We start from the raw sequence: 13927 nt of genomic DNA, 5'->3' as shown, positions 1-13927 counted from the left end.
GGAAACGAGACACTCCGAAACGCCCTTCCGCCGGTGCGGGGGTGAGCACCCCTCCGGGAGGAGCTCCACGAGCCAGGGTGACAGCTCTCGGGTGCATCGTGAGACGTGAAAGAATCCGCTCAGGAAGGCACCTGCTATGCAGCTCCCTTTGAATGGCGTCCTGGGAAAAGCAAAACTAGGGACAGAACACAGACCAGTGGCCGCCAGGGGCTACAGGTGGGCGTGAGGCCACACAGGTAGGGGGACTTTCGGGGGTAATTGAGCTACGGAGCATGCTTGTACACAGTTGTCAAATCTGGAAGAACTCTGCACTAAAAATGGTGAATTTTACTGTATATAAGCGGCATCTTAAAAATTATAAAAAATTAGATTGTCCTTCTGCTCATGACTTCCCAGCTTACCTTCCTCTTGCCTCACAGTTGCCCAGAGGCCTTGTCCTGGCCCTGCTGCCTCTTTGGCGTCCTCTACCGAACGCTCTTCTGCTCACTCATCCACTTCAGTCCCATTGCTGTCTCTGCTGCTCCTCCAAATCTCAGCCTCCTCCTGTCTCAGGACTTTTGCATATGCTGTTCCTTTGCTAGAATGCTCTTCCTCAGATATTTAGAGCTCATTCTCCTATTCCAATCAGGTCTTTGCGCAGATGCCATCTCCCCATAAAACATTTCCCTGCCATCCTGTCTGTAACAACACCTCCATAGGCTCAGACACTGTCTCCTTACCCTGCTTTATTTTTTCCAAAGCATTTATCTCTAGCTGACATATTTATTTCCTGGTTTATTGTACATCTCTAACTAGAATGTAAACTCCAAGGTGTCAACAGATGGTAGATGGTCCCTGCACCCATTCAATGCTAACAGGAATCCCCAATTTGGGGTGTGGTGAAAAAGGAAACATTATTCAGTGCAAAACAACCCAATGGTGATACAGCACAGTTGCAAGGCAACTCTCCGGCCAGGCCCCTTTCCAGCTAGACAGCTCTGCTCTGCTCTGCTGAGACAGTATCAATGTTTTAGCTCAACCAGGGAGATGCAGTCTTAAAGGAACGGGCACTCTCAGTGAGAGAGGAGCTGATTTATATGGCCAGAAGTCCCTGCCCCTGGTCCCTGATTGGTCTGTCTTCATGCAAATGAGGATTCAAAGTCCTTGCAGTTTGATTGGTGCAAAAGACACTGTACTGATTGGTCAGAATAGAACCACTCTGATTGGCCAGAGCTGAGCAGCTGTGATTGGATGGGGAAAGCCTCAGTCCTATTGGTTGAAATAGGATTCCAGAAACTCCTTTTTAAAGATGGCAGGACCAGAGTGCAGGCAGGCAGGCAGGCAGTTCAGTGTCAGCTTCCAACTGCAGGGGCTTGTCCTTCCCACAGGGTTCTCCTCTCCTGGCTGCAAGGGGCTCAGCAGCAGGTGTGGAGGCCTCTGTCTTGTGATGACTAAGGCAAACAGCCACCAAATTCCCAGACTTGCTAATTACCTCCCTACAACATTGCTGTGTCTGATTAAACTCTCAGAAGGCAGGCATCATAATGCCCATTTCACCCATGATCAAACCAAAGCATTGCAGAATTCAAAGAACTGCCCTAGCCAGTGTGGCTCAGTGGACAGAGCATCAGCCTGCAAACCAAAGGGTCCCAGGTTCGATTCCACTCAAGGGCATGTACCCTGGTTGCAGGCTCCTCCCGGGCCTGGGCCCTGGTCGGGGGTCATGGCAAGCGGCAACCAATCGATGTGTCTCTCCTGTCTTTCCCTCTGTCTTCCACTCTCTCTAAAAATCAATGGAAAAAATATCCTCGGTGAGGATTAAAAAAAAGAGAAAGAACGTACCACAACCATGTGTCAGAGCAGCCGAGCACAGCTGTCTGTCCGTGTAGCCTTCTGAATTCTGCTGCCAGGGCAGGTTCCTTCTCAAGCCCTGCCCGTTGCACTCCCTGTGAGGCCAAGCCCCTCTGCCAGGGCTGGGCCTTCTCGGACGCGGGTGGTGGACGGAGAAGCCGTGAGAAGTTGAGGGTGTATATAAGAAAGCCTTTATTGTAGAAGCCAGTGGCCATCTAGCTGTCAGACAAAACAGTCTTCACAGCAAAGTCCCACACAGGAAGCTGCGCACCGGCTACTAGACGAACACATCTTTCCCACTGAGCAGCAGCAGCCTCTGCACCCACAGCCACTGTCTGAGCAGCCGCACGCTGCCTCCCTCACCGCACACAGCGGCGGCACGGAGCTCGGCGCCTCGGCAGCTCCTCTAGCCTCTAGACTCTTCTCTGGCCTCGCCAGCCTCTTCGGCCTTCGCATAGGTCTGTCCCGGGGGCAGCCCGAGATTTTCATTGGCTGCTGCTCCCAGATCGCCACCTTAGTTTCAGCCCACGGTTCTAATGGATTCACATGTGTATCTTCGAGGGTTCTATTACTTCCTAAGGACTTGGCATGTTTCATCTAGGATCTGAGTTACCTAGCGCAGAGGGTCCTCCACACACTCCCTTCTCCGAGTGTAGGAACTTATGTTCCCAGACCCAGCGTGGGGCCCACCTCATACTGGCAGGTGATAAATGACTTAAAAAAAAAAAGAATGGTAAAAACCACCCCCTGGGCTCTCCAGATTGGTTAGGAGTCAGAGATGCAATCTCTCTCTCCAGCCACCCGGGAGCCATGATTTAATGTCACCCATCGCCCTCCCAGGTCTTAGGTTATCTCTGGCCCAAAGCTGACACCACAGGCAGGAGGGGGGAGGGCAGTGGTTGACGGCTTGTATGGAAGGATCCTTGCTCGCCTGGCTCCCCTAGTCTACAGCTCACTACTGCCCCCACTCAGCGGCGCTGGTCTCCTTCCCAGTCCTCTGCTCTGAGGATCGATTGTCTCCGCAAGACCTGTCCCCACCCAGGCCGAAGAATAAAGACTGGTTCACTCCAGAGCACTGCTGGTGGGATGCAGCCATGGAAAACATATGGCACTGCCATTTGACCCAGAGATCCCACTCCTAGGAATACACCCTAAGAAACCCGAAGCACCCATCAGAAAGAATGTATGCACCCGTGTTCACAGCAGCACAATCCACAGTAGCTGAGATCCGGAAACAGCCCAAGTGCCCATCAGCAGACGAGTGAATAAAAAAGCTGTGGGACATTCACACCATGGAACACTGTGCAGCAGTAAGAAAGAAGGGTCTCTTACCCTTTGAGGCAGCATGGAGGGACCTGGAGAGTCTCATGCTAAGCGAAATAAGTCAGTCAGAGTAAGACAAGTATCACATGATCTCACTCATATATGGAATCGAATGAACCAAATAAGCTGATGAACGGAGTGGACCCAGAGCCATGGGAGCATGGAGCAGAGTGCGGAGTCTCTGAGGGAAGGCGGGGCAGGGCGGGTGGTGGGCGGTGATCAACCAAAGACCTTGTGTGCATCTATGCATGGCCCATGGACACATAAAGTGTGGGGGGTGAGGGCCTGGGGCGGGGGTGGGCTGGAGGGGGTTGCGGGGGGGAAGGGGACATATGTAATACTTTCAACAATAAAGATAAAGAAAATAAAATTAAATAAAAAAATGAAGATTGTGGCTCAGGAGTCCTAGCTCAGTTCTGATGAAGCAGCCCAGCCAGACCGTGTCAGACGTCACGTACCTGTTTAATACAGCAGCCACACAGGCAGCGGTGGCAGCAGCAGCAGGTACCGTAGCTGCGCCCCGCGGACAGTGCATTTTCCACCACAGCTGCCTTCTGCCTGGGAGGCGTGGGGGTGCGTGGAGGGGGCCAGGCTCGCTCAGACCCTCTCCTCCCTCCAGTCCAGCTCTCAATGACGGGGCTCTCCCCAGAGAGTCTACGTCTACTCAGCAGAGTGGGGATGCTCTTCGGGGCTTGGCAATGCCTTTGGCCCTGGGCCCCGGGGCGGAGTCTCTCCGGGGGTGCGGGGAGCACCAGGGGTGGCTGAGCAGGGCTGCTGAGCGGGGCTGTCGAGCTCCTCTTGGGCTCTTGTGGGCACAGGGTCTCTCACAGGGACGGGGCCCTTAGCCGCACGGGACATGCGGAGGCTGTGGGCAGAGAGGCGTGCGAGTGGCGCTTGCCCGGATCCTGGCTTCCGGGGTCCCCGAGGGGGCAGCACAGGGGGGAGCAGGGCCCAGGCCTGCAGGGGGCAGCGGCATCAGGGCTGCGACTAGAATAAGAGACCAGTGGAGAGCGAGTCAGAGGATTTGCAAGTGGACACAGCAGTGCTGTGTGCAACATTAACCTTCCTTCCGGAAGCTCGGGCCGCCCGCTGCCCCGTGGGGAGGCCTCAGGCGCCCCCCCCCCCCTCCTGGGAAGCTGTTCTCGGTGAGGCAGCCGGCGCAGCCCGCACTCTAACGCGTGTGCTTGAATGGCATCTCTGAGCTAAGGACCCTCAGCCCTCAATGGGGGAAGCCCGGGCTGTACTCGCTGGTGGGATAACACGGGGGGGGGGGGGGGGGGGTGTGTGTGGAAGCTGCCTCCCGCCATCTGATGGGGCCTGAGAGCAGAGGAGGAGGGAGGGCGCGCTGGGCAGGCCCGACTCACCGTGCGGACCCGGTGGATCCAGCTGAGATAGGCTGCGACCTTGGTGTACACTCCCGGGGAGCTGGGGCCCCCACAGCCGTGGCCCCAGCTCACGATGCCCACGACGTGCCACAGGTCCGAGTGATGCATCAGGGGCCCCCCGCTGTCTCCCTGGGAGAGGGCAGAGCGGGGCTGCTGGGTAGGCGGGCGGGCGGGTGGAGGGTGGGCGTCCCAGTCCCCCCTCCCTGTGCCCCCTGCGCCCGCCCGCCCGGTGCTGGCACGGTCCCTGCGGCCTGGGGTGTCCTTCTCTTTGGGGGCAAAAGCGTTCAGCTGGAGTCACGTGAGTGGGGGTGTGCCGGGGCCCTCCGGCGGAGACCCACCCTCACAGTGGCAGGTGCGGCCTGAGGCCGGGGCAGGACGGGCTTGTCTTCCTTTGGCACCGCATTCCTCCAGCACCGAGCCCGCAGCTCGGCTCGCGCACGTTAGCACGTCCTAGGCCCGTGGTCCGCAAACCGTGGCTCGCGAGCCACATGAGGCTCTTTGGCCCCTTGAGTGTGGCTCTTCCACAAAATACCACGTGCGGGCGCGCACGTACAGTGCGATTGAAACTTCGTGGCCCATGCGCAGAAGTCGGTTTTCAGCCTGGGCGAGTCTGTTTTGAAGAAGTGGTTCTAACGCCGAGCCACACTCAAGGGGCCAAAGAGCCGCATGTGGCTCGCGAGCCGTAGTTTGCCGACCACTGTTCTAGGCCATTGGATTCAACCCATGAAAAGAGCAAAGATCCCTGCCTTCGGGTAGCTTAGAATCAAATGGAGAGGAGACGGGAGGGGAGGGGAGAGGAGGGAGAGGCAGAGGGAGAGGGGAGGGAGAGGGAGAGGGGAGGGAGAGGCAGAGGGAGAGGGAGAGGGGAGGGGAGGGGAGGGGAGGGAGAGGCAGAAGGAGAGGGAGAGGCAGAAGGAGAGGGAGAGGCAGAGGGAGAGGGAGAGGGAGAGGGGAGGAGAGGGGAGGAGAGGGGAGGAGAGGGGAGGAAGAGGGAGCTGAGTGGTGAGGATGGGGTGGGTCTGGTGGGGGTTTATTTATTTATTTATTAATGTATTTATTTATTATTATTTTTAAATCCTCACCTGAGGACATTTTTCCATTGATTTTTAGGGAGAGTGGAAGAGAGAGGGAAAGACAGAGAGAAACATGGATGTGAGAGAGACACTGATTGGTTGCCTCCTGCACAAGCCCTGACCAGGGGCCGGGCCGGGGAGGGGCCTGCAACCGAGGTACATGCCCTTGACTGGACTCGAACCTGGGACCCTTTGGTCCACAGGTCGATGCTCTATCCACTGAGCCACACCAGCCAGGGCAGGGCTAGGGGTTTTAATGAGAGGGTCTCCGAAGAGCCTCTGGGGTGTGAAGTGAGAGCATGGCCAGGGGTTGGTCCCTGGGGGGAGGGGGAGGGCGGGTACACGGCACCGGGGCCCACCCAGCACGAGGGGCTCTCGAGTGCAGTGCCGAGCTGAGGACAGGACCGAGGAACCGCACGGAATTCCTGCCCTCAGGGGCTCGTACTCTGTAGAAGATGGGACATAGGGTGGGTGCGCGGGTGTGAAATACCGATCCACTTAACCTCCTTCTGCTCATCTCCATCCATCTGCCCATCCATCCCCGTGTCAGTCTCCGACTGTCACCTCTCTCCCTGCTTCTCTCCCTTCCTTCCGTCCGCACACGTTGAGGCCTTCCATGTGCGAGACTTCCGTGGGCACTCCGCCCCGGGGCTTCTGTGTCTCTCTAGGACCCACGTTCCTACCCATGGGATTCCCTCTGCTCCGCCGAGGCTCACCTGGCAGGTGTCCACGCCGCCCTGCAGGACGCCCGCGCACAGCATCTCCGCGGTGACCTCCCCCTGGTACGCGTCCTCCGCGTTGCACCGCGCCCTGTCGATGACCTGGACCGACGCCTGCAGCAGCTCGTCAGACATCTTCCCTGGAGGCGGAGACACACCACTTCCTCGTCCTTGCCTTGGCCCCCAGCTCAGGTAATGCCCCGGGTCACCGGCACCTGGGCCTCCAGGATGGGCTTTTCTGACGGGTGGCCCTCCTTCCGCCCCCTCCGAACACCGCCCCCCCGGCCCTGCGGCCCGAGCCCAGGACTCACCTGCACCCTGTTCTGTAAAGCCCCACCCGATGACCCACAGCGGGGTGGCCGGAGGGAGCTCCTGGTCCGAGAAGGGCAGGCAGATGGGCCGGAGGAGGCCTGCGGGGAGCAGAGAGGACGGGGGAGCCCGGAGCAGGAGGCCCTGGGGTTAAGCCTCCATAACACACAGTCCACACGATGTTAATAGAAGTGGAAGGAGAAAAAGGGTTCTAAAGTCAAATAAGTTTAGAAAATGTGAGTTAAACTCAATAAAACAAATTATTTAAAAAAATGTCTCCTATCTTTAGTATACTAAAGTGCTCCAAAAAGAGCTAAAGTATAAAAATGTTTCCCAAACTTATTTGAGAAGGAACCCTTCTTTTTCCCAAGGAACCCGTGTCCTGTGGAACCAACAGTTGGAAATGCTGATTTAAGTACTGCCTTATAGCCCGGCCGGTGTGGCTCAGTGGTTGAGTGTTGACCTATGTACCAGGAGGTCAGAGTTCGATTCCCGTCAGGGCACAGGCCCGGGTTGCAGGCTCGATCCCCAGTGTGGGGCGTGCAGGAGGCAGCCGATCCATGATTCTCTCATCACTGATGTTCCTCTCTCCCGCTCCCCTCCTCTCTGAGATCGGTAAGTATGTAGTAAAGCCAATGAAATAGCGTCCTACGTAAGCATGAGTGGCACCACGGAACTGCGCCAGCTCCTGTGGCGGCCTTGCCAGCGGTGAGCAGATGGACACAAGGACCCCTTGGCAGGGATGGTGGGAGGCTCTTGGATCGGCTGGGGGTGGAGGATGGACGATGACCGCACCTCCACGACTGGAGGAACCTGTGACCCTCACTTAAGGTGCCGCACCTGGAGCGCTGGTGGGGGACAGTGGGGGAGCGCTGGTGGGGGACAGTGGGTGTCCGCTGGCCTCACCTGAGCCTCCTGACATCCAGGATGTGAGGCTGACGGATTTGCCGGGAGCAGATGGGCAGCAGGGGCCTTAGAGAAGTGATGAGCTCAAGGCCACGTAGTGAGCGAGGGGCAGAGTGGGGATGTGAGCGGAGCTGAGGGCTCTGCCCCAGGTGCCACCACTCACCTGAGAGTGTGAGTGGGTCCTGCAGCTTCACCAGAGCGATGTCCTTCTCCTTGGGGGCCGTGGCGTTGTGCTCGGTGACGAAGATCTTGGCCACAGGCAGGGCTGGGAAGCTGCGGAGTGTGTCTGAGCCGACCCTCACCTTCCAGCCGGGCACGTCGAGATGCTTCCTGGGCAGAGCCAAGCAGGAGGAGGCTTTGCCAACGGCGGTCCCCAGGGCCCTGGGTCGGGGGGTGCTCGAGGCCCTGCCTCGGGAGGTAAGGATGGTGCAGGCAGGGGTGCTGGAGAAGGGCCGGGCCCACTCTCAGGAATCCCCGACCACAGGCCACATTCTAAAGGGGATCGATCCCTTCCCCAGTGACACCTGCCAGCGAACGTCTAACGGAGGGCTGCTCTCCAGGCCGAGCGTGGGGCCTTCCCCAGTGCGTCCCCTACACTGCCCTCACGGTACCGCCTTGTGGGCAGTTACTGTACTTAAGTACGTGACTCTTCCTTCTGACACCAGACACAGCTTAGGGCTGGTTCCCAGGAGAGGTTTATAGCTTCTGTCAGATTCTCAAAACAGGTTAAGAAATTGGCCTGGCCCTAGCTGGTTTGCTCAGTAGATAGAGCGTCGGACTGCACGTGTCCAGGTTGCAGGCTCGATCCCCAGTGTGGGGCGTGCAGAAGGCAGCCGATCAATGATTCTCTCATCATTGACGTTTCTCTGCTCTCTTTCTCTTCCTTCCTCTCAGAATCAGTAATATACAGTAAATAAAGAATCACTGGCCTAGACTGTGAGTTCCTCTAAGCCTTAGGAACTAAGGGGGCTAATGCCCATGGACACACAGTATCTGGTTTGGCACCTTGTAGGAACTCCTCAGATGCAGAATGAATGAATGAATGAATGAGTGAATGAAGTAAAGGCCTGGGGGTGGGCCTCCCCCAGAGGGCGGGCAGGCCCGGGCTGGCCTGGGAGGAAATTTATGCTTGTTGGCTTGTTGTTAAGTTTCTGAACACAGCGAGGGAGTGGAGGGGCAGGGAAGAGGAGAGAAGAGGGCGAGGGTTCCCGCTCCGGGCAGGTGGGAGGAGGCTTCGTGGGGTGCATGACAGGGCGGGCTGAGGACATGGGTTTCTGATGCTTCTCAGCCGGTCAAGCTCAGTGACCCCCACCCTCTGCTCAGGCCGTGTTTAACAAAGGACCTTGTGTCCCGCATCTCACGGGGTGGCCACACCTAGGACATAGTCTTTCAGGGCAGAGGAAGGGGGCGGGGCCCTCAGGCCGTCCGGGGCTCTGCCTCCCACCGGCTGCGGGCGGCTGGGCTTACCTGAAGCAGTGGGCCGCGGTGAGGACCCAGTGCGGGTCCAGGATGCTCCCGCCGCAGACGTGCTGCTGGTGGTACTGGATGCTGACCTGCCACGGCCAGGACTCCACGGAGGCCTTCTGCCCGCCCACCACGCGCGGGGCCTTCAGGCTGTGCCCGCAGGCTGGCTCGGGAGGGAGAGCAGGGCCAGGCTCAGAGAGCGCTGCCTCTCCTCCGCGGATATGGGAGCGGCTGGGCGGCCCAGCGTGGTGGGGAGGGCCGGGCCCACTCTCAGGCTCCTGGGGTGCTATGGGTGCCCCAGAGCAGGGCTCCCCAAGCCCCTCGCCTCTTTGTCAGCGCTGGATGCGCTTGGCGTTACTGTGAACACGGGTGTCCCCTGTGCGGGCGGTTTATGACCTTAAAACTGAACGGGGTGTGGAACTAGGGGTCCCGCCCAAGTGGGACCCCCACGCCCTTCCCACTGAGTCCCAGGAAACAGATGGCCCAGCCGGCAGATCCGGGAGCCGGAAGTGGGAACAAAGTTTCAAAAATGGGCTCTTCCCACCCTAAGCTCACCTTCTCCAAGTCCCTCCTGCTCTGAGCGAGTCTCCCATGTTAACGCCTCGCCCCTCTCACATCCCACCTCCTGGCCTTCCTAGGAGACCCTGGCCCCCCACTCCGTCCCCCCCCCCCCGCCTCCGCCTCCCTGCCCTGTTCTCAGCCTCTTCAGTCCCGCATCACTGCACGGGCCTCTCCCCACGCGGCTCTCCCCACGGGGCCTCTCCCCACGCGGCCTCTCCCCACGCAGCTCCCCCGGACAGGCCGCCGCCCTCCTGGGCTCACTGGCCAGGGACTCCCCAAACCCCATCGCCCTCCAAACAGCGCTGTCTGCCCGCCCCTGCGCCAGGCAAAGCCCCACCCCTCTGTTTGCGGGCAGGGTTCCAGCTCCTCCGGCAGAATCGCTGCCCTACCCTATGGAAGTCAAGTGTCCAGGAGCCCATCCGGCTGCTCGGAAGTCCCTGAGCCGTCAGTCCTCCTGGTCTGTTCAAGGCAGGCCCTGCCTGCGCCACTAGCTCCTCCCCATTTTCCAAATCATCGGCTCGCTCAGCCCATGTGCACGAGAGCCTGCGGTGCCTCAGGGAGCTGAGAAGGGAGTGATGGACACAGACAGACGCGTCCCTGCCCTCTGGGCGACGCCTCCTGGCCACTCGTTCCCCGGAGCTTCCTCTGGGAGGTCAGGTCCGTGGCTGCCTGGCCTGGCCAGCCTGTCATTGCCGTCAGGTTTCGTCAGCGAGACCTCGGGCTCCTCAAGGGAGGGTGAGTGACTGAAGCCTTTGTGCCTTCAGTGCATTGGGCTGGGATGGGCTGTGTGGACCGGAGGGGAGTCTCCATGCCCACCACTTGCGGGAACATTGCCGACCCTCCCCAAGCCCAGAGAGGAGGCTGGGACAGGCCAGAGGAAGACTCGGAGTCTGAGATGTTTAGGACGAGCATGAGGCCCTCCTTCGTGCCCACCCCCTCCGCGAGGGGTACTCACCCAAGCAGCTCAGGGAGACCAGGGAGCCCGAGAGGCAGGGCCTGCGGGAGACACGGCCTGCTGTCTGCCTGCTGTTGGCCTGTTGTCTGCCAGCTGTCTGCCTGCCGTCTGCCTGCTGTCTGCCTGCTGTCTGCCTGCTGTCGGCCTGCTGTCTGCCTGCTGTCTGCGTCTGCCTGCTGTCTGCCTGCTGTCTACCTGCTGTCTGCCTGCTGTCTGCGTCTGCCTGCTGTCTGCCTGCTGTCTGTCGTCTGCCTGCCGTCTGCGTCTGCCCGCTGTCTGCCTGCTGTCTGCCTGCTGTCTACCCGCTGTCTGCCCGCTGTCTGTGTACTGTCTGCCCGTTGTCGGCCTGCTGTCTGCCTGCTGTCTGCCCGCTGTTGGCCTGCTGTCGGCCTGCTGTCGGCCTGCTGTCTGCCCGCTGTCTGCGTCTGCCCGCTGTCGGCCTGCTGTCTGCCCGCTGTCTGCCCGCTGTCTGCCCGCTGTCTGCCTGCTGTCTGCGTCTGCTCTGCTGGGAGGCGGACCCTGGGCCTCCTGAATGCTGACTCAAGTCCCCTCCCAGCCTGGGAAGCTGGACTCTGCAGGGGGCTGCATGGAAGCTGCACTGCCCTCGGTTCAGTTCGAGTTAATCTGATTGGACTTGACAGCCCCAGTGACAGCGTCCAGGACCTGCTGGGCCCCAGGCAGAGCCCACGCGGCTCTCGGCCGCTGCGAGGAGAAGCAGAGCCGGAACAGCACCTGCTGCGCGGCAGTCTCGCCTGAGAAGAAGGACGGGATGGCGAGGGAATCCGGACAATGACCACCTGGCTCCCAGGCTGTCCTTTGCAAGACGTGCTCCTCGATAAGTAAAAGCACGGGCAGCGAGGCCGGACGCTGAGCAGCCAGCAGCCTCTCGGAGCCGCCTGCTGCCCTGGAGGCTCTGTCAGACATGACTCTGACTCAAGGTTAGGTGTGGGGACCGGCCGCTGCGGGGTCTGCCGGGGGCCGGGGGTGCGGACGGCCTAGGCTGGCCTGTGCGTGAGGGGAAGGCCAGTGGCCTGGGCAATAGGAGGAACCATCGGCAATGGGAAGAGGGATGGTTTTACTCGTCGGCTGATGGGAAGGCCACCAAGGTGTGGACACCTACTCTGTCCAGCTGTCCATGGATTTAAAAAAGTCAAGCTTGACCGGCGAGGCTCGGTGGTTGAGTGTCGAACCAGGAGGTCACGTTCGATTCCTGGTCAGGGCACATGCCTGGGTTGTGGGCTTGATCCCCACGTGGTGTGGGGGGCATGCAGGAGGCAGCCGATCAATGATTCTCTCTCATCATTGATGTTTCTCTCTCTATCCCTCTCCCTTCCTCTCTGAAATCAATAGAAACATATTAAAAACACACACACAAAATAACAAGAGAGTCAACATGGACAATCTCAGAACTGTGGCTCTCCCGCCCTCGCTATCTGCCATCTTCCTGTCTTGGGCGCACACCCGCTCGCCGCGTCTGCCCCAGGCGGGGCGCAGCCCTGATGCACCTCGGTGTGAGGGTCAGGGGTCGGGCAGCCCCTCACTCACCGGCTGGGGCTCTGCACCTGGAGCTCCTGGCTGGCCGCTGTGATGACAGCCACGTCCAGCTCTTGGTCTGGACGGATCTTCACGGCTTGGAAGGTGGGTTTGCTGCTCACGTCGGCAGGAGAGAGAGATGTGAGTTAGAACCCGAGCGTGGGACCAGCCCCCACTCAGGAGAGAGGGTGGTGGAGACTGCGCCGCGGGCGCCGCAGGGGGCAGGTGGCCTTCGTCCGCGCGGGTGGTCCTGAGGGAGTCCCCGGCATCCCCGGACCCCGCTCCAGGTGCAGTGCTGTGGTGGCCTCGCCTTCCCGGGCAGGGAGACAGTCCCGGACCAGCGCTTTGGAGAAATGTTAGGGACACCTTCCTAACTCCCAGCTCTGTCCCTCTCCCCAGTGTCCCAGCAGCTTCTCCTGTTCACAGCGAGGGGACAGGAGGCCAAGGGGCCCCGCTGGACCCAGGGTAGCTGCCCACCTGGCAGGGACGAGCGTGGATACTGGGGTCCCTAAGGCACCTCGTCTGCAGTTGGTGGTGGAGGTGCGTTTACAGCCCCGAGCATAGGACAGACCTTCACACGAGTCCAGGCAGCATCGCTCTCCTGGACCCTCGCCTTTCTCTCTGCGAACCCGCGTTTATTCTTTCAAACCCTGGGCTTAAGTCGTCCTCCTCCAGACGGCTTCCCTGATGACTCCCATCTTTCCCTTCGTTTCTTTCTTTTCCTTTTTAAAATATATCTTTAATGATTTCAGAGAGGAAGGGAGATAGAAACATCAATGGTGAGAGAGAATCATTGATCGGCTGCCTCCTGCACGCCCCCTACTGGGGATCGAGCCTGCAACCTGGGCATGTGCCCTGACTGGGAATTGAACCCGGGACCCTTCAGTCGGTAGGCTGACGCTCTATCCACTGAGCCACACCAGACAGGGCTTTCTCGTTGTTTCTTCACTCCTCGCATCCTTCCCCATACAGTCAGGCCCGCAGGGACCAGACCAACCCCGGCTCTGGCTGACCGGCACATCCTCCCAGTCCCAGCCGGGAACCTGCGCTGGCTCTGATGCCGCCTCCGGGAGGACTGGCGTCGGCACGCTCGGCTTTGTGGTGAAACCCTCAAGACTGAGGTGCCTGTCCCAGCCCCGACACCGGCTGGGGGTGCCACGTGGGCAGGCCCCACCCTCCCAGGCCTCCCTGAGCCTCCTTTCTCCTCTGCAAGGTGAGGGGGGCAGATGGTCTCTAGAGCCCCTCTCGCTTCTCACCGTGCGGGCTTTGTGGTCCGGGGACAGGCAGGGCCTCCTGTCCAGGCGGAAGAAGAAACGCAGAGGAATCTGAGACCCGGGAGCAGGGACAAGGGTGGCAGCGGACAGTCCCAGGAAAGGACAGTTTACGGATCGCATCCTGGCGACCATTCGGACCGGCTTTGGCTTCACAGAGCTCAAGAGCGGGCGGTTTGGAGCTGGCCGGGAGCTTCCGGGGCCTACTCCCTGAGGGCATTTCAGGGCGCCCTGTTCCTCGCCAAGCGCAGCCTGCAGGGGCCGGGCTGCGGGGCAGCAGGGAGAGGAGCAGGGCAGGGCCAGCCCTCCCAGCCTCCTCAAAATGACAGCAAGGGCGGTGCTGAGCTGCCGCTCCAGAGGCGCTGGGAGTCGCCCCCTGGGGCCGAGACCAGCAGAAGCCTGGCACCCAGAGCGGGGCAGGCCGGTCTGATGGGTTCGGGAAGGCTGCCTGGAGCAGCCATTGAAAAGGAACCTTAAGGCTGCTCGAGGGACGGATGGAGAGTTCTGCGGTTGATTGGTGTGGGCCTGGCATCGATCATTCCTGCCTGTCTCTGGGGGCAGTTTCTGAGAATCACGAAGTTGGGGGCCTGTCAGGGAG

The 13927-nt window shown here is 60.0% G+C and overlaps 1 protein-coding gene across 1 annotated transcript in view; it reads right to left on the bottom strand.

Moving 5' to 3' along the window:
• Window positions 1-2023: 2023 nt before the first annotated feature.
• TMPRSS4 (transmembrane serine protease 4) overlaps window positions 2024-13927 on the bottom strand; it is a 36386-nt gene continuing 24482 nt past the window's right edge. The window contains exons 6-13 of the mRNA XM_079787768.1: window positions 12071-12172; window positions 10526-10566; window positions 9013-9172; window positions 7709-7875; window positions 6642-6740; window positions 6328-6470; window positions 4518-4667; window positions 2024-4140 (exon numbers count right to left, since the gene is read on the bottom strand). Of these exons, the coding sequence (XP_079643894.1) occupies window positions 4129-4140; window positions 4518-4667; window positions 6328-6470; window positions 6642-6740; window positions 7709-7875; window positions 9013-9172; window positions 10526-10566; window positions 12071-12172 (874 nt within the window). The 3' untranslated portion in view covers window positions 2024-4128. The remainder of the gene's footprint in view (window positions 4141-4517; window positions 4668-6327; window positions 6471-6641; window positions 6741-7708; window positions 7876-9012; window positions 9173-10525; window positions 10567-12070; window positions 12173-13927) is intronic.

The sequence above is a fragment of the Cnephaeus nilssonii genome (assembly GCF_951640355.1).
Source record: "Cnephaeus nilssonii genome assembly, chromosome: 13".
Taxonomy (NCBI): domain Eukaryota; kingdom Metazoa; phylum Chordata; class Mammalia; order Chiroptera; family Vespertilionidae; genus Cnephaeus; species Cnephaeus nilssonii.
Note: the sequence above shows the minus strand (reverse complement) of the source record. Positions and strands in the feature narration are given on the sequence as shown.